Source organism: Crocodylus siamensis, chromosome 3, assembly GCF_052110815.1.
Source record: "Crocodylus siamensis isolate JL-2025a chromosome 3, ASM5211081v1, whole genome shotgun sequence".
Classification (NCBI taxonomy): domain Eukaryota; kingdom Metazoa; phylum Chordata; order Crocodylia; family Crocodylidae; genus Crocodylus; species Crocodylus siamensis.
This window is the reverse complement of record NC_143397.1, coordinates 28,623,360-28,643,931: the sequence shown is the minus strand read 5'-3', so window position 1 is coordinate 28,643,931 and position 20,572 is coordinate 28,623,360. Positions and strand designations below refer to the sequence as shown.

At 42.8% G+C, this 20,572-nt stretch overlaps 1 protein-coding gene across 7 annotated transcripts in view; it reads right to left on the bottom strand.

Moving 5' to 3' along the window:
• Nucleotides 1–14,606: 14,606 nt before the first annotated feature.
• The window catches only part of GHR (growth hormone receptor), a 205,078-nt gene continuing 199,112 nt past the window's right edge, over nucleotides 14,607–20,572 (bottom strand). For all 7 annotated transcript variants that reach the window (XM_090038015.1, XM_090038014.1, XM_090038010.1 and 4 more), the window contains 2 exons: nucleotides 18,002–18,071; nucleotides 14,607–17,725 (listed from right to left, as the gene is read on the bottom strand). In XM_090038015.1, coding sequence (XP_089894141.1) covers nucleotides 16,745–17,725; nucleotides 18,002–18,071 — 1,051 coding nt within the window. In that variant the 3' untranslated portion in view covers nucleotides 14,607–16,744. The remainder of the gene's footprint in view (nucleotides 17,726–18,001; nucleotides 18,072–20,572) is intronic.

The window sequence follows — 20,572 nt, the reverse complement described above, 5'->3', positions numbered from 1 at the left end:
ATATTTTTTTTTGGTCTAAAATAAGGTCCCAAACCTCACATGATCCAAAAACTTCTCTTGTAGAGTCAAAAAAGATAGGCATTTTATTTTATGTTTTTTACAGATGCACGCGCTCTAATATTCTATTCTATCAACAAATAAATTGCCTTGGACTAGCCCTTTGTCTAAGGGTTCTGTTTGCAACAAGATTCCAGATAAATCTGGTGTAAAAAAATGCAGTTGATGTTATGATGCTACACCTTTCTTTAGTTCCTATTTTATACGTTCTGCCATGCCAAACAGGATTTCAGCCTGCACCTCTTAATTAGGAAACGTGTTTAACTGGAAAGTTTTCAGGCAATGCAATGGTACTTAAGTTTTTAGTGTGACATATTCAGAATGGCTTTTCTGTCTGTTCCCTTGACAACATCTTTCAGTCTCTCTATAAAATTTATAAATAATTCACCACTGTCTCCTGTAGGTAGTCTGTTCTCTTTATGGAACCTGCATTACAGCATATTAAGGATTTGAGAAAGGTCTACAAACACAGCATCTGTTATCATCCCGATCAGTGGCGTACAACATGGTCAGGCACCAAAACCTGTTTGCCAAAGTCTCCAGTATGACTCATGAGTACCACCTAATGAAGCTTATCTGATCTGTTTTTTGAGAATAGACATTTTTACATAGAACTGTGCAAGAAACAGAGCCACTGAAGATGACAACAAAACAGCCTCTCACAGGGTAGTATGCCAGCCAGCATGGATCCTTTTTAACATATATACCAATGACCAACTCATAGGCCGTGTCCAGATGAGTGCAGATGTTTGGCTCCCGGGGGACAACTAGCAATGGCACGTCTTGTGCTGCTGCTAGTTGTCCCCAGAGAATGCCCATGCCATGTGTGCTCTGGAGCATGGCAGGTTATCTCAGGTGGGGTAGGGGAGGCTGCGGCCAATAACTGCTGGCCCCAGTAGTCTTACCTGAGCGTCTGGGAGCTGGGCAAGCTGCAGTCATGTTGCTCCTGTAGCTGGGAGCCTGGCCAGCAGCTGGAACATGGCTCTGGCTGGCCAGGCTCTGGTTTTGGGCAGTGCATGCTGCCTCCATGTGTGTCACCCCACTTTTTTTCTGCATGGGTTTTTCTGACCTCTGGATCTCCCAGGGTCAAACCCCACCTCCCCTGTGCTGCAAGGTAGCAGCATGGGAAACCCAACCAAGATGCATGTCACAGCTTTTCACTTGCACCATAGAGAAGCCAAGCAGAAATTAAACATAACTTGGGATAGAATCCCACTGACTAATCACCTGAACCCTGTGTACTTTGGGGCTACACTGGACAGAACACTTACCTTAAAAGCACAAGTAGAGAAGATGAAAAGGAAAGTCAGTGCCTGTGACAATGTACTTCAAAAGTTGGTCACCTCAAAGTAGAGAGTGAACCCAGGCAGCTATGTTATGAAGCACTGCTGTTGTGTTACTTGTGTTACTCCACTGTAGAGTATGCATGTCCAGTATGGGAACATGCCAAGAAACTAGACACAGTTCTAAATAAGAGCTGTCGTGAAATAACAGGTTGTCTAAAGCTAACACTAAAAGATAGCTTAGCTTTACTGGGTACCATTGCATCACCTGATATCAGAAGAAAGGTGGTGAGCCAAAAGGAAAGATGATGGCATATGGAAGACCCCAGGCATCCACTCTACAGTCATACAGACATAACTAAATGGCTTAAAGTGTGAGTTTTGTTACCAATGTTACACTGTTGGACATGATGGCTGACAGGAAGCAACTGAGGTTATGAAAAGAAAGATTATGTGCAATCAGGTGCTCTGAAATGGACCTGGAACCCCAGGAGGACCTTTCTAGAAGGGCTGATCTAGACTGGTCAACATGGTGATGCCTGAATCACCTGCACATGCAAGTTGGAACATCAAAAACAAACATGAACAATGGGGTTACTCCAGGGGTGGGCAATTATTTTGAGTGGAGGGCCACTTACCCAGTTTTGGCAAGCTGTCAAGGGCTGCATAGGTAGCCCCACCCCTTGACAGATGTGCTGCCCCCTAGTCACCATCTTGGGACCAATGTCTCAGGGCCAGCACCAGCGGGTCCCAGAGTAGGGTGCAGGCTGGTAGGGGTCTGAGGACTTGGGTTGGGCTGCACCAGCAGGGAGAGGGGGAAGCTGGCTCAGCTCCATAGAGCCCCTACCAGCTGGGACCCAGTACTCCAGCCTCCCTGCTCTGGGCCTTGCCGACGCGGGCCATTGGTGTGGGCCCCGTGCTCCTGCTGGCTCCCATGCCTGCTTACTCCCAGTGCCCCCCTCAGCTCCAGGGTAAAGGTGGGGGGCAGTGCACAGCCCCAACCCTGTGCTTGCCAGCAGGGAACAAGCTGGTGCTGAGTGCGGGGAAAAGCGGCCCCTCCCCTGGCTCATGGCCAGTGCCCAATGCTGCAGCCCCTCATAGCCCATGTGGGGCTGCCTGTGCCTGCTCAGGGACAGCCCCGTGCAGGCTGCGAATGGCTGCAGCAGGGAGCATGGGGCATGGGAGGGGCTGCTTTTCCTCCGCACTCAGTACTAGCTCATTCCCTGTCTGCGGTCCTCCCCTGCCCTTCCCTCCCCCCCTTCTTACCTGAGTTTCCCGTGCCAGTGCAGCCACAAGGAGCCACATGATCCCAGGCCAGAAGCCCCTTCTGGGGCTTCCAGATGTGGGGGTGGGGGTAGGTGGGCCCTGGTGTTGCAGGAGCCTGCCAGGGCTTCTCCTGGGCCCTACTGCCCCTGGCTCCTGTCATTTTTGACAGGAATAAAGGACAAATAAATACATATTGATTTTCTTAATTTTTTTAGGGGCCCCACAGGCTGGATAGAATAGCTTAGTGGGCTGGATGTGGCCCCTGGGCTACTCTCATGGCACAAATATATGCAAGTGTGGTAAAGTGCAGACTGTAGAGTATCTGCTTGCTTGAAAGTGAGACCTGTATGAAGGAGAACTTCACTGCAGCAATGGAAAGAGCCATCACTTGCATGATTCTGCAAAAATATCTAGTTTATGATGAGAACATGAGAAGGAGGAGCATTTTTTACAGCTGTCCCTATGCTGGTGCAGATACCATCTCCTCCCAGTTCAATGGGCCTATCTAGCAAAATGTCAGACTTGTAGAAGTTTTCTAATCAGTAAGAGTTCTGTTGAAATGGTGTTTTCTGTTCCCTAATTTAAGTGATCTGCTCTTCTGTTCTATTTAGGCACTTATATAAAAGCCATTGCTGTACGATCTGACTAACTTCTATCCTTATTAGGAATATTCTTTTATATTGTTTTCAAGATACTTTCTCATATTTGATATGAAAATAGGTAAGGTTCTCAACTACTTTTGTTGACTTTTCAAATAAGTGTAATTTCCATACATATCTCAGAGATATTACTTTTCAGTAATATTCACATTTCTATTTTATGCTCACTGTAGTAGTTGGGCATTTTCTGCTCAAGTCAATGAGACCAACACTGACTATCCTTTCCTCTCAGTTTGTGAACTGCCACGTGTGATACTTTTAGTTTTCTTTGCATGTGTTTGTTGCACAAACGGCGGTTCGTTCCCTGGAGGCGCGCAGAGATCATAGACACACAGACATCAGTCGGCACTTAAGGATCTATTTGCTTGCAAGCAAGGCCAGAGAAGGGAGCTCAGCTCAAATCAGTCTCTGGCCCTTGATTGTGTTTGCAAGCGGCATTTATCTTTTCAAATCTTCTGGGCGTGTGCGCAGACACAGAAGTTCTTGTAGCTTACTTTCGTTTCATACAAATATACATGTAACTACATCATTACATACATCGCATGTATAGTATAATTAGTCATTTGAGTAGGGAGGGCGGAGAGGTAAATATGCAACAGCTAATTAAGCATGCTGAATACCACAAGAGTTCATTAACAGTTTATTCCCCAAGGCTATGCAGTTAAATTCCAGTTTCTGTAATCAGCATGTGAAAGAGTAAGGAGGGAGAGGGAGAAACCTTGGGTAGTGTTCTTTTCTTATTAAGGGCAAGATGCAAGCTGTGCAATTCTAACATGTTAATGAATATTAGGCAGCTTGTACTGTTTTTCCCTTTTCATAGATTTCATAGACATTAGGGCTGGAAGGGACCTCGGGAGATCATCGAGTCCAGCCCCCTGCCCAAAGGGCAGGAAGTCAGCTGGGGTCATAGGATCCCAGCAAGATAAGCATCCAATTTACTCTTGAAGATAAGCATCCAATTTACTCTTGAAAACACTTTCCATACATATCTCAGAGATATTACTTTTCAGTAATATTTACATTTCTATTTTATGCTCACTGTAGTAGTTGGGCATTTTCTGCTCAAGTCAATGAGACCAACACTGACTATCCTTTCCTCTCAGTTTGTGAACTGCCATGTGTGATACTTTTAGTTTTCTTTGCATGTGTTTGTTGCACAAACTGACCAAAGTCAGTCAACATGATTTACTCCTGCTTTACTAGTGCCGTAGCACTAGTAATAGCAAGAAGTTAATCAGAGACTATTTTAAGAACTGGTGAGAAACTTGTCTCCTATTTCAGTAATAACAAATAGGAACCCAAATTCAGATTCAAACATTTTCCTGTTTTCTAGTTGAGTGAATAAAAAATTACACACACACACACACACACACACACACACACACACACACACAGATCCAAAGGGGTGCAGTGGAACAGCTGTATTCCCTCCATTTTTCTTTTGGAAGAACTGTACTACGGGACACTCCAGGGACTTTAATCCCCTAAAGTATGTGATAATCTCCTCTCCCACTTGCCACTGTTGCTTCCCCACTGTCCAGAGGGTATGGGAAGCACCACAGGTATTCCTGCCCCAGCTGGACTGCATGCCTGCATCTGCTTCTCTCCTGCTCCGCTGTTGCTGCTGTCCCCATCCTCATCCCCAAATAGGCCCAATCCCAGCACAGCCCAGCTGGGGTGGATAAGAACAGCTCTGGTACTCCTCCTGCCCCCAGAACAGCAGAGAAAGCTGGTGAAGAGGGAAATTTTCACCTGCTTTAGTGACTTATAGTCTCTGGAGGCTCTCAAGGATGGTCTGCCTATATCAATGGAAGTCAAGGAGACTGGGAGATAATGGGGGTACAGCCAACCCTGCAGTGCAGGTTGTTACTTGTGTATCCCCCCCTTTGGGCAATCCTCAATCCACCCTGTATACACACACTTTCAGCTTAAGCATTGTTATCTTTCTAAGAACTCCAAAACTGTTGAACAAAAGCCTCCAGGCTTGCCTTTGACAGAATGGACCATGGCCCAACACAAGGTAACCGCAAGAGGGCAGTGACTGAACATTTCCTATTCATTTTTCCTTTGTGTAATGCATCAGGTCATAGGCAGCCTTGTCAAGTGGTTAGGCCACTGGGGGAAGACAGGAATCACGGGCATGGTCTAGAATACAGTCTGCATCAGGGCTTGGGAGTAAATTGGATGCTTATCTTGCTGGGATCCTATGACCCCAGCTGACTTCCTGCCCTTTGGGCAGGGGGCTGGACTCGATGATCTCCCGAGGTCCCTTCCAGCCCTAATGTCTATGAAATCTATGAAATCCAAGTTAAAAGAGCCTTGGACAGAGTCCAAGACACAGGCTAGGTCAAGGGGTCTGAGGCCAAGTTACCAGATCCAGAGGGAAATCCAGAGGCAGAGGCCCAAATCCAAGCAGGGTCAGGGTCTCAGATGCCAAGTTCCTAGATCTAAAGGAAAACCTACAAGCCAGCATCCAAAAGCAGAGCCAAAAAGGTAAAGAACCAGGAATGCCAGAGAGCATGAGCACAAAGCAAACCTGAGTCAGAACCACTAGTTGACTGCTGTTAGCTACCACAGGTAGGCTAAATGGAGAAGCTGCTCTCCCAGCAGCCAATCAAAAGGCCCAGACAGTGGCCTGCTGGAGTAATTTACTTGGTTAGGGCTGCCAGTCAAAGCCTCAGGAAGGTGTGGCTCATTAGGCATTTAACACAGATCTGACTACCTGTCACAGCTCCTGACACTTGGGAACAGGGAACATTGGTGACAGTAGTTTCCCTAACCACTGGCTTTTCCATAGGACCGTTATGCCTCTGCCCTGCTCTTTTCCCAGATGTGTTGTGCCCAAAATGTCTCTATTGGCAGAAACAGATGGGAATCCATTGCATGAATGGCTCTTCAAAAAGCAGTAACTGCAGAGTGAATTTTTAAAGGAAATAACATGCTACTAGGGGCCACTGTTTTAGGCACCAAAGGAATTAATTTGCATTTGGTTGAAATTTACATCGAAATCAGGAGGCCTAGAAACCATTACATGTTCAAAAATGATAGAATAAGTTTAGCTTTTCAAAAGTGCTGAATACCCTCCAGTTCTCACGGACCTTGCTGTAATTGGTTAGATTAGGTTAGGTTGGGTTGGGTTACATACAAAAAACTGCATCTGCACCTGCACAACATATTTGAGAGGATCTATTATGATTTCTAGAAGTTTAATGAAACTTGCCTTCCTTTACTACACCACTCAGGAGCTGCATCTTCTCTTCTCCCTGTTGAAAGAATTTTCATGATAGCTAAATGTCTCCTTGAAACCTGAGCCCACTCCCTGAAGCCTGCTTAAAATAGATCCTTAAACACAGAAGTACAAATAATTCCAACCCTCCTTGATGCTATTATCTGCTGGTGTGAGCCAGAGTGCTTCAATCAGTGTGAAATATCATAGCTGTGGCTGCTCTTATCAGACTTTCTCAGAGAATTATCGGTGTTTATATAAAGATAAAAACAAGCAAGTTCTACAACTGTGGAGGACATTTGATTTTAAAGCATAGTGAGTTATTAAGGATTGTGTGGGCTGGCTTTTGTTTAAATCCTTTACTGGTGGGCTTCTTCTATAGATTGCATTTATGAGAAGATAATGAGCGTAGATTTAGAGCTGACCATCTTAAACAAAAATGTTGCATAGCCCAGTGGTATGTATGCCTAGGGGTAAAGTTACGTTTCATACATAAACACAGCAGGAATCTCTTGGAAGCCAATTTCTGTCTGCAGAACCAGAAGAGGAAAACCAGGTGAATAAAATGACAGAATTTGAAATTCAGTGCAAAATAGCAGACTCACTAGGAGGGACACTAAGAAGCTGTGGATTACCGTTCAGCAGTAATTAGTGATCCAAAATAAATATACTTTTGTTTTAGCATTTAAAATATTACTGCTAAAGTGTTAAATAAATATGAAAATTTATTAACACAAACATTCAAAATATTACAGTTGTGCTATAGTTCACTGAGGAAAATGATCCAATAGAAACACCCAGACTCCTCAAAGTCTTTCCTGTTATGTAAACCTTGAGGGAGACGGCAGACCACAGGGTTGTTGCTGAAATGAAAGTCAACCTCTTGGAAACCTTACAGCAATACATAATTTCAGATGGGGCCCTTATTAAAAAAATAAAAACCTGAGCATGATAAGAAAAGGTAGTGGACAGAATTATTCAGATATAGGAGATGGAAAACAATAGGGAATAGCATGCATATCCTGAAGGTTGAAGATGATTTTTTTTTTTTAAAGTCTATAACCTATAGGCTGAAAAAGTTTCCTCCCACTTGGCTAAGAACCAAAATCTAAGCCTGACAGGGAAAGAAAGCACTGAAAATATACTTTCTGTTAATTTATACAAGACCTCTAGTGTGCTATGCTCTTACAGACGGAAAGGCAGATTTTTGAACCAAAATCATTGGTAATTACTAAGGTGCCTTAAAAAAATAATTATAAAAAAAAGCCATGGCCAAGAGCAGTGTGCTCACTGCAAGGACAGCATGTGGCAGTGCTCTCAAGTCCCTATCCCTGGCAGCAATGACCAGTGCCCCGTGCTCCTGTTGGATGCTGTGTGGGCCCTGCTGGCCTACCATGCCAACTGCCACCTGGCCCACGGCTGTCTCGGCCCTCCTGGCTCCTCCACACACAATGACTCCCTGCCTGCTCACTCTTGGCCATTCTAGGGCTTCTGCTGTGCACCTGCTGCCTCCATCCATCCGCCTGGCCAGACCCTGGTAGGAACGCTGATGATGGGCTCTAGGATGCCACCGCTGGGCCTACTGTCATCCTCCTGGGCCTCCAGCTCCACCACATCTGAGCTAGCCGGGCCAGCCAGGACTGGTGGCAGCACATTGTCCAGCACACCTGAGATGAACAGAGGCTGGAGACCTTTTGCATGACCTGGCCCACCTTCTGGAACTCCCTGGAGCAGCTCCAGCCCCACCTGGAGGGGCAGCACACTGGCATGTGACTGCCTCTCCCCGCAGACACCTGGCTGGTCCTCGCCCTGCTCAAGCTGGCCATACCCGTCAGCCCACAGTATGTCAGCCACCTGTTTGGCATGGGCAAAGCTACGCTGGGGAGGCCGTCCTGGAGACATGGCATCATGCTTTGTGTGCACAACTTCTTGGTGGTGGTGGTGGGATTCTGTGACCTAGGATTCCTCCACTGCATTGCGGCCCTCAATGGGACCCACATCCCCATCACATACCCACCCCACAGAGACTGCCCCTACTACAGCCATAGAAGCCGTAATCCAGGTGATTGCTCCGTGGTGATCCAGGCTGTTTTGGACCATTGAGGCACCTTCATGCACATGAATGTTGACTGCTTGGACAGCTGTGGTGGTCCTACCCCTGCTCAATGGGGACTCCACATACCTGCTCCTGCCCTGGATCATGCAGCTCCACACTGGCCACCTGGACCCCCACCAGGCCCACTTCAAATGCTGCCTGGGCTGGACTTGCACCCTGGTGGAGCATGGCTTTGGCTGCATCAAGGGATGCTGGTGCACCCTTACTGCCTGGCAGTGGGAGCACAACCTGTGGCAGCAGCGGCAGCCCCCTTTCCCGCCACCCACGAAGAAATGTGCACCTACCGGCTGTGGGTGTGGGAGGCGGCGGCTGACCACCTTGTCCAGTGCTCCCCACTCTAGCCCACCTGCACTGCCACCCATGGAACCCTCACATCCCCACCCCCAGCACCACACTCACTACAGACACATCTCCCAAGAACAAGTTTTTATTCCCCTCACATCAAAAAGACCCCTCCTCTCTCCCCAACAAAGTTCCCCTCTTCCCTCCCTCCCTAACAAACAGAGCCCCTCCACCATGCACCAACAAGAAAACACATTCTTCTGTGTGAAAACTATGTACAACCTCCTTTGTGTGCTGTCCTGGGATAGGGGGCTGTGGGCTATAGACAGCATGGCTGCAGTCTGGGTCCTAGGGTGCAATTATGCCTGTCAGTTGCCACATAAAGGGCATGGACTTATGGGCATTCTCTGAAAGATGATTGTGGTTGGTGATGGAAACCCACTGTGCCCATGAGCCCTTGACATTTACCCATCACTGCTGCCCTGACTGGTCATGCCTGTGCTCCCGTGCCCTGGCTGACAGCCCCTCATAGTCATGACGTTGGAGCGCCTGCCCTGCTTAAACTGGCGCTTCATCTTTGCCTTGTCCCATAGCACCACAAGGTCACCAGTCTTCTCTTGCGACCATTTGGGGTTCCAGGTGGTAGGCACGGGTATGGGCACAGTCATGGATGAGGAGGATGCCACTGTGGGTCCCGTGCTGACTTTCTGGGCTCCCAAACAGCTGTCCATGTGTTGGTGGGCCTGGACAGCTGCCTGCAGCACCTAGCGCAGGGGCCCAGCATGGGACTGGCAGCTGTGTGGTAGAGGCAATGCCCTGCAATGCACCTGTGAGCTCAGGTCAGGCTGCTGGGGGTGGGCTGCAGGCAGGTGCAGTTGGGTCTGGGGCCTGGCTGGAGCCTGCAGCAGTCTGGAGCAGCCTGCAGACCTGGACGGTGTGGATCTGGCAACTGCATGACAGTGCAGTGCCGGGCAGTGGCGCTGGGATGCAGGCAGGCTAGGGCAGCTGGCTTGTGGTACAGGGACCTGGAATGGTCTCAGGCTCCCTGTTGGCGTGCCGTAGGGCTCTGAGAGCCTGCAGGCTTTTAAAGGCCTGAGGCAGGGGCTGCCACAGAGGCAGTCGAGACCTGGGGAAGGAAAGGATCCTGGCCTGGAGCCCTGGGACTGGCCTCAGGCCAGGCCCCTAGTGGGAGGGCTGACTTGGGAGCATACTTGCTCCTGGATAATGCCTACATGTGAGTAACTATGCAGTAACTAATTGCAAATAAATTTGCAGGTAGCAAATTTACTTGCAATTAAGCATTTTTTACTGTGCAGTAAGCATGCGCATATGTAGATGCGCACACTTATTGTGCAGTAAATTATACTACTGTGCAGTTAAGTGTCTTGTGTAGATGCACCCAAGGTCACATATAATTAAATAATCCAGTAAAACAGATAAGAATTATTATGGTAAGGCATGTCAAGCTATTTTCTGGTCAATAAAAAAATGGATGATCTGAAAAGTAAGTATTGCACCCGTGAAAAAAGGATGATAAAATTCAACTAATCTAACACATGCTAGAGAGGTGTATGTTGTGGCACTACATTCATAACTTATGAAAAGTATCTAAGATCATTGTTGTGTTCTGTGTTATCTGCCCCAGGAAAAAAACACCCTCTTCTGGCCTAAGTCAAAGGGTATTAAAGACTGGGGAAATGTAGTAATATTTTCTGCTCATACAGTTGCCTTTTGCACTAGTCTTCCTTTTAAAGGCCTCTAACAGTTGGACCTTAATAGGATTACAAACAACGGTACCAGAGAAACAACTCAGTTGTAGAGGAATATGAGGTTGCATCCCCGAGGATATTTTCAATTCCATTCATATCAAATACAACACCATAGTTTAACATCTGAAATTCCTTTGAATCAGGAAAGAGCCTGGATGTGAACTTTGTTATTACTGCTTCTCTCCCCATTTTATCATTCCAGAAAAATGCTTCAATAAAAGTTAAAATATATACAGTATTTATCAAAATTAAAGTCTGCAAGAAGAGTAAATATGACTCTTTGCTTTAACCACATGTGAAACAGAATATTGAAATATTGAAAATGTCTCCTTAGATTTTAACTTCATCCAAAACATTGATATAGCAACAAAGGAAGTAGGATCTGCAATAGGTGATTTAACAGAAGTAGGATCTGCAATAGGTGATTTATGAAAGCAGAAGAAGTACAGCTCCAGAAAATATTTTGGACTCTATACTTTGCGCTGGCAAACTCTTATAAATCATCATAGCATCTGGTCCATTGTAGGTTTTTTTGTGAGATAAATTGTGTTCTTTTTTTGTGCATCTGTTTCTTTTTTGTTCACCATCTTGTTTCATATGTACATTTACCTGAAGAGGAAAACATTTGTGTGTGCATATATACATGAAAACAAAAACATCTATCAGAACTCCTCAGTGAAAAGCTGCCTGAATGTTACCATGACCCATATTTGTCCCTTTAATCTAAAGATGAATACATTTTGGAAAAAAAGAAATAAGAACAGATGATGAGGTGTGAGAGTCTATTTTTTTAATTAGATTCATCACACAAAAAAGAAAAATTTCAGCACATGGCTGATTTATGTTAGCTATGTTAGAAAAGCATTCTGTTCCAACTCTGCAAGTTTTCCTTTTACTTGTGTTCTTTTTGCCTCATGAAAGATGACCTAATCATTCTTTTTCAGCTCCAGTAATAGAAAAAGTGATATATTGGTAGATTGAAAATGGTTGGGCTGAATTTAGTGGCATTACAATATCTACCAGAATGTGTGTCTCATTATTTGTAATGGGTTATTGGTAAGGAAGAAGGAGACCATGAACTATGTTTCTGACACTGCTTGTATTAATGGCATATTTCTGTAAACTCAGCAGGAATGTTTTGTGAGACAGAATGAACTAGGCAAGTGCGTGGGAGCATAAAGGAAGTGAAGACTTTTAAAATATATATCATTCTATCTCCCCACAATAAGAATGATTAATTTAGGCTCAAAAACTTTCCTACAAATGTAAATATCACAGTCTTTTTAGTGCCTGTACCCATGCCTTTGAATTAAAATGAATCAACAAGTGCAACTTGTTACTTGACTTCAATTTATATTAAGGTAAGTATAGAAAGTGATTGGGAGTAGGGATAGGAACCCAATAGTTTACAGACTCCACCTTCTCCTAATGCATCAATCTGGCATGATTCTGATATTCTGCAGCACAATTGTAGCATCAGCGTTTACTTCATGCTAAGAGAAGATTACTCACCCAGCGTATGTCTACACAAGATGCTAACTGTGTAGTAGCCTAATAATACTGTGCAGTAGCATGTCACGGCACAAACAGTGCTAATACACTACTGCGCAATAGTATTAGGATACTGCTCAGTAGCGTCACTAGAAAGGTATGTGCCAGTGCTACTGCACAGTAATGCTAGTCACTGCACATTCATTTAGTACTTGTTTATACAAGTATTACACTTAATGTGCAGTAACTAAGGTGCATTAATGAATATGTAGACATGCCCACAGTGGAAGGAAAGGAACACACTGAGTCTGTGGCCACCTGGAGTTCTCAGTGAGAAAAGCAATATTTCACTTGATCCTGAGGAGCCATTTTAGTTCTTTGGCTTGTCAAAAAGAAGTTTTGACTGAAGTCTAAGTCTTTAGAAAAAATATCCAAGCAGGAGCAAACAAATGGATTAGCAATCCAGCCTACAAACTTTTGCTTCTGTTATGTCAGGTTGGGGCTGCAGGCTTTTCACATTCCTACCTGACACTGATATGCTGGTACACCTTGTAGCATAGACTAAGCATACAGTTAACTGGTTTACTACCTATGCTCAAAGAACTTCTGAGCAGACATCCTTTCAGAACTTTGTTGTTAGCGTCAAGAGCAAGCTATGGAGAACACACAACTTTCACTTACTACCACTCTGCTCTACCAATAGATCTCTGCAGTCTCACATGGTTCCTCCACCCCTGGCTAGTTTTAAGGAAGAGAATTTTGCTCTGTTCTCTCCCACCTGTCTTGCACCTTTGAATATAACATGATACTCTCTTCTGTCTGCACTGGATCCAGGCAGGTAACATTTCATTAAATGGCCGCCTTTCACATATTTGGAAAAAGACTCATGAAAAATATTGAATTATTGAAGCTATTTAGTGTAGGAAAAATCCAAAAGTTAATTTTTGCTCTCAAAACAATTATGTCAAAATATTCAGCACACTGAATTATCTAGCTCAAAACACTATACCAGTTTTTTTGCAGCTGTTCTCTGTGGAGAGTCACTCTGTTTTGTAAAGTCTTAGGGTATTGCTTACATGCATGAAGAACTCAGGAAGGAAAAACAGTTTTAGTATGTTTGGCCCTGCTTTTCCTCGACCACTTAAAAATAGACTGATTCTGTCACTCATACAGTGAATCATATATTACTTTGGGGCTAAGATTCAATTTGAATAAGGGTACCTGATAAAACTGCTGATATTTTAATGTTCACAGAGCTCTTTCCAGGGATTACAGATGTGTTCCTCCAAACAAAATAGGACTATAAATAATCAGCTGGCAGCAGTAAAATCCATCATTTGACCTCATTACTTACAGAAGCACACCCACATTTTTAAACATCCATAATAGAGCTGCAGGTACATAATCTCAATAGTTACACATCTAACTCCTTGATTTGTGATCACAGAACCTGATTTTAATCTCAGTGAAATCAGTGGCAAAATAACCAATGACTTAAAAGGGAGAAGGCTCAGGCCCACAGTCAAGTAGGCATGTCTGGCAGCATGAGCTTCTGCTGGCCGCTCATCCTCAGGTGTTTTAAGCTTATGAAGTCTCAACACAGACAAGGCTTTATCTTCATTTTGGTACCTTTATGTTTTATTTCTGGGTGAAGAACCTCCATCTGGCATTCTCTTCTGTAAATTGTAGATCACAGTCCTAGTGCCTTTCCCTAGGGGCCATCCCTGTCACCTGATACCCTCCATAGCTTGGACAAACCCTCCATCTGAAGCCTGCTGCAGGCATATAAGCCTTTTGGCTTCTAGTTTAATTGTTTACAAGGCATGAGGTAGGTGTGATAGGGAGTCAGTGGGTTTTAATCTGTGTTTTGGAAGAAAGGAAGGGTTTTCTCTGCTTTACTGGGCTCCTGTTCCAGCTCTCCTTGTTAAGCTGAGGCTGATGAATATACAGTATTGTATGGAAAATGAAATCCATTGACTATACAACAATTTTCATGGAGCCAGATCCATATTATCAACAGCAGCATGTAAGCTGTCCAGACAGCTTTCCCAAATGGTCACAACGTTTGTTTATGAAGATTTTCCCATACCGTTGTATTGTTGGCTAAAAATATTGGAAGCACTAACAGAATTTATATCTTGCAAAAAAGGTAAGTTTCATTGACAAGGCATACATACCAAAGAGAACTTCAAGTTATAGCATGATACTTAATTGTCATCATATTTACATAAAGACATGTATACATTTGTGTTTATGCATTTATACATGCGTGTGACCACACACACACGCACATACCCACCACAGAGAAAACAGGGTGCAATTCTCCCACTCCAAGCAACTGTGGCTGTGTTCTGCTCCATTTAATGGAAAACCCTTGCTTTTTATTGGTTAAAGTCTTAATACCCCAGAAACATTTTAACATCTTAAGCTTCTACAATAAAACACGCTGTGTCAAGGTGAATCAAAGAAAATAAATTTATTAAACTTTGAGAGAAAAAAACCCACTGACATACAGAAAGTTAAATAGAAACTGCAAGACACAACTCTTCATACGGCTGTATAATGGTTTGTGAGACCAGCAAAGTACCAAAATAACATTCTGAGATTGATTGAGGTATTTAACTATTTTTGGTGACAGAAATATAGTAAGAGGCTTTTTCCAAACACATACGTAGCTGTTAATTACATTAGTGTTTACCATTTATCAAAATTTACATGAAACTAAATAACGTAGCTGTTAAAAAAATGTAGCAGCAAATTAGCATAATGTCTAATGCACATTTACCATAAAGTACATGCTACACTTAAAAATTCCATCCAACCATAGGGTCCAATCCTACAGTCCTTAGTCACAGGAAGAGTTGCACTGAATTAACTTTGCGTGAGGAAGGTCTGTGTGACTAGGCTCATAGATTGCTATTCACGTTTTAAAAAAAAAAAAAGGAAATTATTGTCCCTGGTTACATTTGCTTTCTAAAAATATTTCTGCTAAGATGAAATGGGCCTATAAAGGTAACTTCTGAAGCAAATAACGATTAATGGCAAAGCTTTCTCAATTTCTTAAACGACTTAAAAATGAAGAAAGCTCTCCCACTGAGTGTGGTTCTCTCTCCTTACAGCTTGCTGAAAGTCGCCCTAATGTGACTGAGAGAGATTCTCTCTCTCTAGGCTGTAAGAAAGAAAAGAGTCTTTAAATCAATACCATATTTTTTGTTAACTTCTTTTAATTCTGTTCCATCTCAGAGGTGCACTGCTGGCCAAATCCTGAGGTTCTCTTTCAGTTTTTACTCAATATTTACTAAAGGCAAAAATTAGCAACATCAGCAATAGCTTTGTCTGAGTAAGAACTTCAGAATTTGGTCTCGTGTCAAGAGATTTTGATGTTTTAGAGTGTTTTCTTCAAAACCATTCAATAAAAGTGTATGTGCAGGTCTTTAAAGAACTTGGTAAACAAAAAATGACTGTAGTGTCTACTGCAGTATAAAAATGTATTATTGGCACTAACCAGAATCTGGTGAAGAATGGGTTCAATTGCCCAAATGTTTTGCACATTTTAAAGTTTCCTACAAAGTTTAAGTAATATATTTTTTATAATAATCGTAAGAAATTAGTACGATCAATTCATGTACATTGCTATAATATTTTTTAAATTTCTCAACAGGTTTCTTTGGAGGTACAAAATGGCTCTGTATAAAACTATCTTTTCTTTTTTGCTGCAATGTCTAAAGCAGAAACAAGCTCTTATAATAGTGCAGCAAATACATTCCTTAGATGGATCATTATAATTAAACAACAGTGTGTAGTGTTATATAAAATATTCATATCTTTGTCTAGAATATTAAAATATCTTTATTAATTTATATAAACTAAAATAAATTTGTACTTATTCAAACTAATTTTACTTTCTCATCTATATTTTACATTTTCAGTTCCCAATTATTAATATTAGGGTTTGCAAGCCAGTCAATTGACAGGTCAAATATTGTCAACTGATCAGTCAATTGATTGCATATTTTTTGACTGGTCAAAGATTATAGCACTTCTACAACATCCCCTTCCCTCCCCCCGCTTTTATAGTTTTCTTGACAGACATATGGTTTTTATTGTTTTTGACACATTTCTTAATGGAAAATTTGTGCTTTTTCTGTGTTTTATTTGGACCTATTGGCAATTTTTTACAAGTTTTGACTGATATTTGACCAGTCAACTTCCCAACCCTAATTAATATAAAGATCTCAACTTGTAGTGTAATTAACATTAAATTCTTATTACACTTCAAAAATCACCTGATTTTAGCTTTTTCAAAAAGTATGATTTACTGTACATTTAACATAGTCATTTGATGCTGTTTCACAAAAATCAACACCCACAATAACAAGACAGCTGTTGCCACTAACCAGTCTCTTGAGACAATTCATAGATAATATTTACAGTACACAAGAAGAATATTTTGATTAATGGTGTATGCTTCAACATTTCAGGTAAAAGCTTAAGAACCACAAAAAAAATTTAAACATTTTTTTGGTTCAAGCATACAAGCCCAAGCCAACTCTATGCCATTAAATACATATTATATGCACATAGTCAAAGAAAACCTATGGCATGATTTTGTTCAATTGGTCTGTGCTCACGTAGCCACATGATACCATAAATTCTTTGTCTGGCACAGGCAATGCTGTAGCATTGAGCACAAGGCCTTGTGGAGAGTGTACTATGTGAATGGAGGTATAGTCTGGGACAGGCATCTCGGAACTTGAGGCTTCTTCTGCTGCTGTGCTAGGATTCACAGCCGTAGTGGTAAGGCTCTCTGTGGTGAAGTAAGTGTCCTCATTAAAGCTCTGATCCTGAACATGTGGCTCAACCTCTTCATGAGAAGTCACAGCGATACATTTTTTCACATCTGCTTCGCAGAAATAGGCATTGTCCATGGTGAAGTTTGGTTGACACTGTGCAGCTGGTTCTGTATGGGCCTCACACTGTGCTCTCCCTGTCTTATTTTTTTGCCCTGGTGAAAGTACAACACTTCCTGCTGGCGTAATGTCACTTACCTGTGCATAAAAGTCAATATTTGTCACTGAGCTCTGGTTGCTTAGCTGGGTACGGACCGGTGGAACTGGGCTAGGTGATTCAATACTGTCAGCAAAAGGTGGTTTTGACTGGTTATCTTCAGACTGACTAATAAGTTGCTGGTTTGCTGGGTCATCTAGATTTGTAAGTGATTCATTATTATCTTTCTGATCAAGGCACAAGAGATTCTCCTCTTTTTCATTTATCTTTTTGGACTGATCAGTATCTGAGGTGCCATCACACGTGTCGCTAGCACTGAAGTCAGTCTCTGGCATATCTGGTTCACAACAGCTAGCTCGTCCAGAATCATCATCCTTCACACCAAGGCAGCTGTGAGACTTCATGTGGGCATCACTCAGGAGCCTGTCTGTATCAGATCCTTCGGTCTTTTCATCAGGGTCATCTATGTCCAACTCAATAAATTCAACCCACAAGTCATCGTTGTACAGCTGTGGCTTGTAGCTGTCGTGGCTGGCTAAAATGGAGTTCACTTCCTCTAGTTTTCCTTTCTATAGAGCAAAACCAAGGTGAAACAGGAAAAAGGAGAAAGTCAGGGGCCATTCTGATGTTCATGTATAATGCATTCATCCAAGGAGTATGCTGCTGTAATGGTACCAGTTATAAAGGGTGTTCTGTTACACTCTGGCATCCTTCCTAATATTAAGCACCTCTAGCGATGACATTTCCCTGGAAAATCTCTCTTCATGGGAGAATACTTTTCCATCAATCATTACTGTAATTATATCTGCTCTGAAGAGTTATATTATACCATGAAATAAAATTACCTTCAACAGGTCTGGATCAATCCCTTTAATCTTTGGAGCTGGAATTGGAGGGAGAATCAGCATTTTTAACCTTGAAAAAAAATGAAACACAGCAGTTTAATTCCAAGTAATTTAAAATGCTCTTTTCGGAGTTCAGAAAAATGAACTCAAAATTCTTAGCATTCCCTTTCTTTACATTTATTTAAGGGGTTTAATACAATGGAAATTTCAAAGTAATAATGAAGGGGAAAATGGTTGTTTACTACTCTCATTTAAAATAAGAAACAGGTTTTCTGAAATCTGGCTGGTTAAAATCAACTAAATTTGTGTACAGCTCTCACATTTGGACTCTAGTTTTCAATAGTTTACACTTCACAGAACCATAGTTCTTGAGTACATTCTAGGAAAAATATGTATAATGTCCCTCTTGTATAATTAAAAAAAAATAACCTTATATGAGTCAGCATGGATTACCCAATATACAAAACGACTTTCCTAAAGTGTCTTCTGGGATAAGGTCTTGCATAAGTTAAATAAGAAATAGGGGATTGGAAAGGGGGAGGTGGTAAAAGAAAGGAAATTGTTTTAGGCCTGATAAACAAAAAATGTAGATTCATTACTGCAAAAGGTTAAGTTCAAATCAAGACTTGCTACAAAAGCCTCTATTTTCCCAGTCATTAAACAGCCATCGATGGAATAAATAATTTCCATGACAACAGTCTGGAGATAATCCTTGTGGGATGAAAGCCAGCACACTGCTTGTACATGATTAAATTGGATATACATAGTTCTTCTGCTTGTCCTTTACACAATGGTAAATGTAGCCAATATGTAGGGAACTCCTCCTTAATTCTGAACAGTATCTTGCATTTTGAGAAACAGTGGCATGCATACAATCTCTTCCTTGTGTTTTTCTCTGTTGCAAAAACATGTTTACTGTGGCCATGAGAGGAAAAGCTGGTCTTCTTTTTGTATAATGCACCCATTTCCTTGTCCTATAGGTCAGTGAATGGATGAAGTACTGGCTCCAGCTTAATGTGTTTTTCAAAGTTTTTGTTTCAAAGCTCATGTATCACAGGACTGTAGCCAGTATTTCATTGATGTTTGCCATGAAAAGATTTAGGTTACAGTAAAGCTTAAATGAAATGCAGACACCTAAGTCTAAAATCGCAGTCCTGAAAACCCCTGCTCAGTTGCTACTTAACTCTGGAGGTGCCTTGAATAGCACAGGTATATCTATTTGCCAATTTGAAGGTCCAGCAGGTGTCTAAAATCCTGCTTCTGGACAGAACACCTCAGTTTTGGCAGTGTTTGGCTAAGCATACTTAGCTCATGCCTATGCCTGACTGATCCAGCTGGAGTTACTCCCCCTATTACTGTTGGGTGTTCTCACAGCATCTACAGGGGCAAGCAATGGCAATTACCATTTTATTTTAAAATGCAGCCAGAAGAGGTCCTTTTGCATAGTGATTTAGAGCACTTACCCTCAACATGGGAGAGCTAAGTTCAATTGCCTCTACATCAGGGGTGCTTGTGCCTTTGCCCATGGGCCAGATCCAGCTCATGGAGCCATGTCATTTGGCCCATGGGGCTCTGCATGGGTTTGGGAATTAGGCGGTGAGGAGCAGTAGCAGTTTTAATTGCTGCTCCTCTGCTGACAAATTTTCAGACCACTGCGGAGCCCTGTGGACCAAATAGCATAGTCCTACATGCCCAATTGTGTCAGTGCATGGCCAGATCTGGGCACATGGGATTGGGCCAATGCAGGACTAGGGCAGCACAGTGGGAAAGGGACAGTTGAATGGGGTGGCATGTGGCTGTATCAGATTGAGCAGTGCCTGGCCAGATTGGGCTAGGGTGCGATTAGATGTCACTGCTCTAGACCCACATGTCCCACTTTGTAAGAGAGCCCTACCATGAATCTAGAGGCTGTATTTGGTGAAAATACTCTTTATCCCTTCTGCTTACGTTGTGCCCTTGTGCAGTAAAATGGGTAGGGCTTCACCTGGAATAAGGGTCAGGATACCCCCTTCCCAGGGCTGTTTATGCTTTTTACATGAAGCAATCATTGGAGAAAATACAGACAATCCTCAGAGCAGGGACTGAAGCTCAGACTCCAGCTGGCTTAGTGCCCTAACCACAAAACTAAAGACACACATACTTTTTCTAGCCCAGTAAATCTTGCATTCCTTTCTGCACAGTGGCACAGCTTCAACAGGAGTGGGGAAGAGTGCTCTGACCTAGAATAGCCTATGCCCTGGTGATTAGGGATTTAAAAGATGCTGGTAAGAAGAGGTAAGGGAGAGTGCTCAAACCAGTAGTTTCCTGTATAAAAAGGACAGTCACCATCAGTTACTAGGCTTTTTAAGGGAATTAGCTTCGGGACAATTTTCAGGAGTGTGGATCCTGAGTGAGGAATCACTTTGAGTAGGACACCTAAGACCTGGAGAAGGGTGGGACTTAAGACATATTGTCTACCCCAAGGGGACTCTCTGCTCAGTGTCCCGGTTCTTTCTGAAGCACCTAATTCTCCTTGTATGTTGTAAGGGGAATCTATGTTTCTCAACTTGGGTTTCTGATTTTATTATGGAG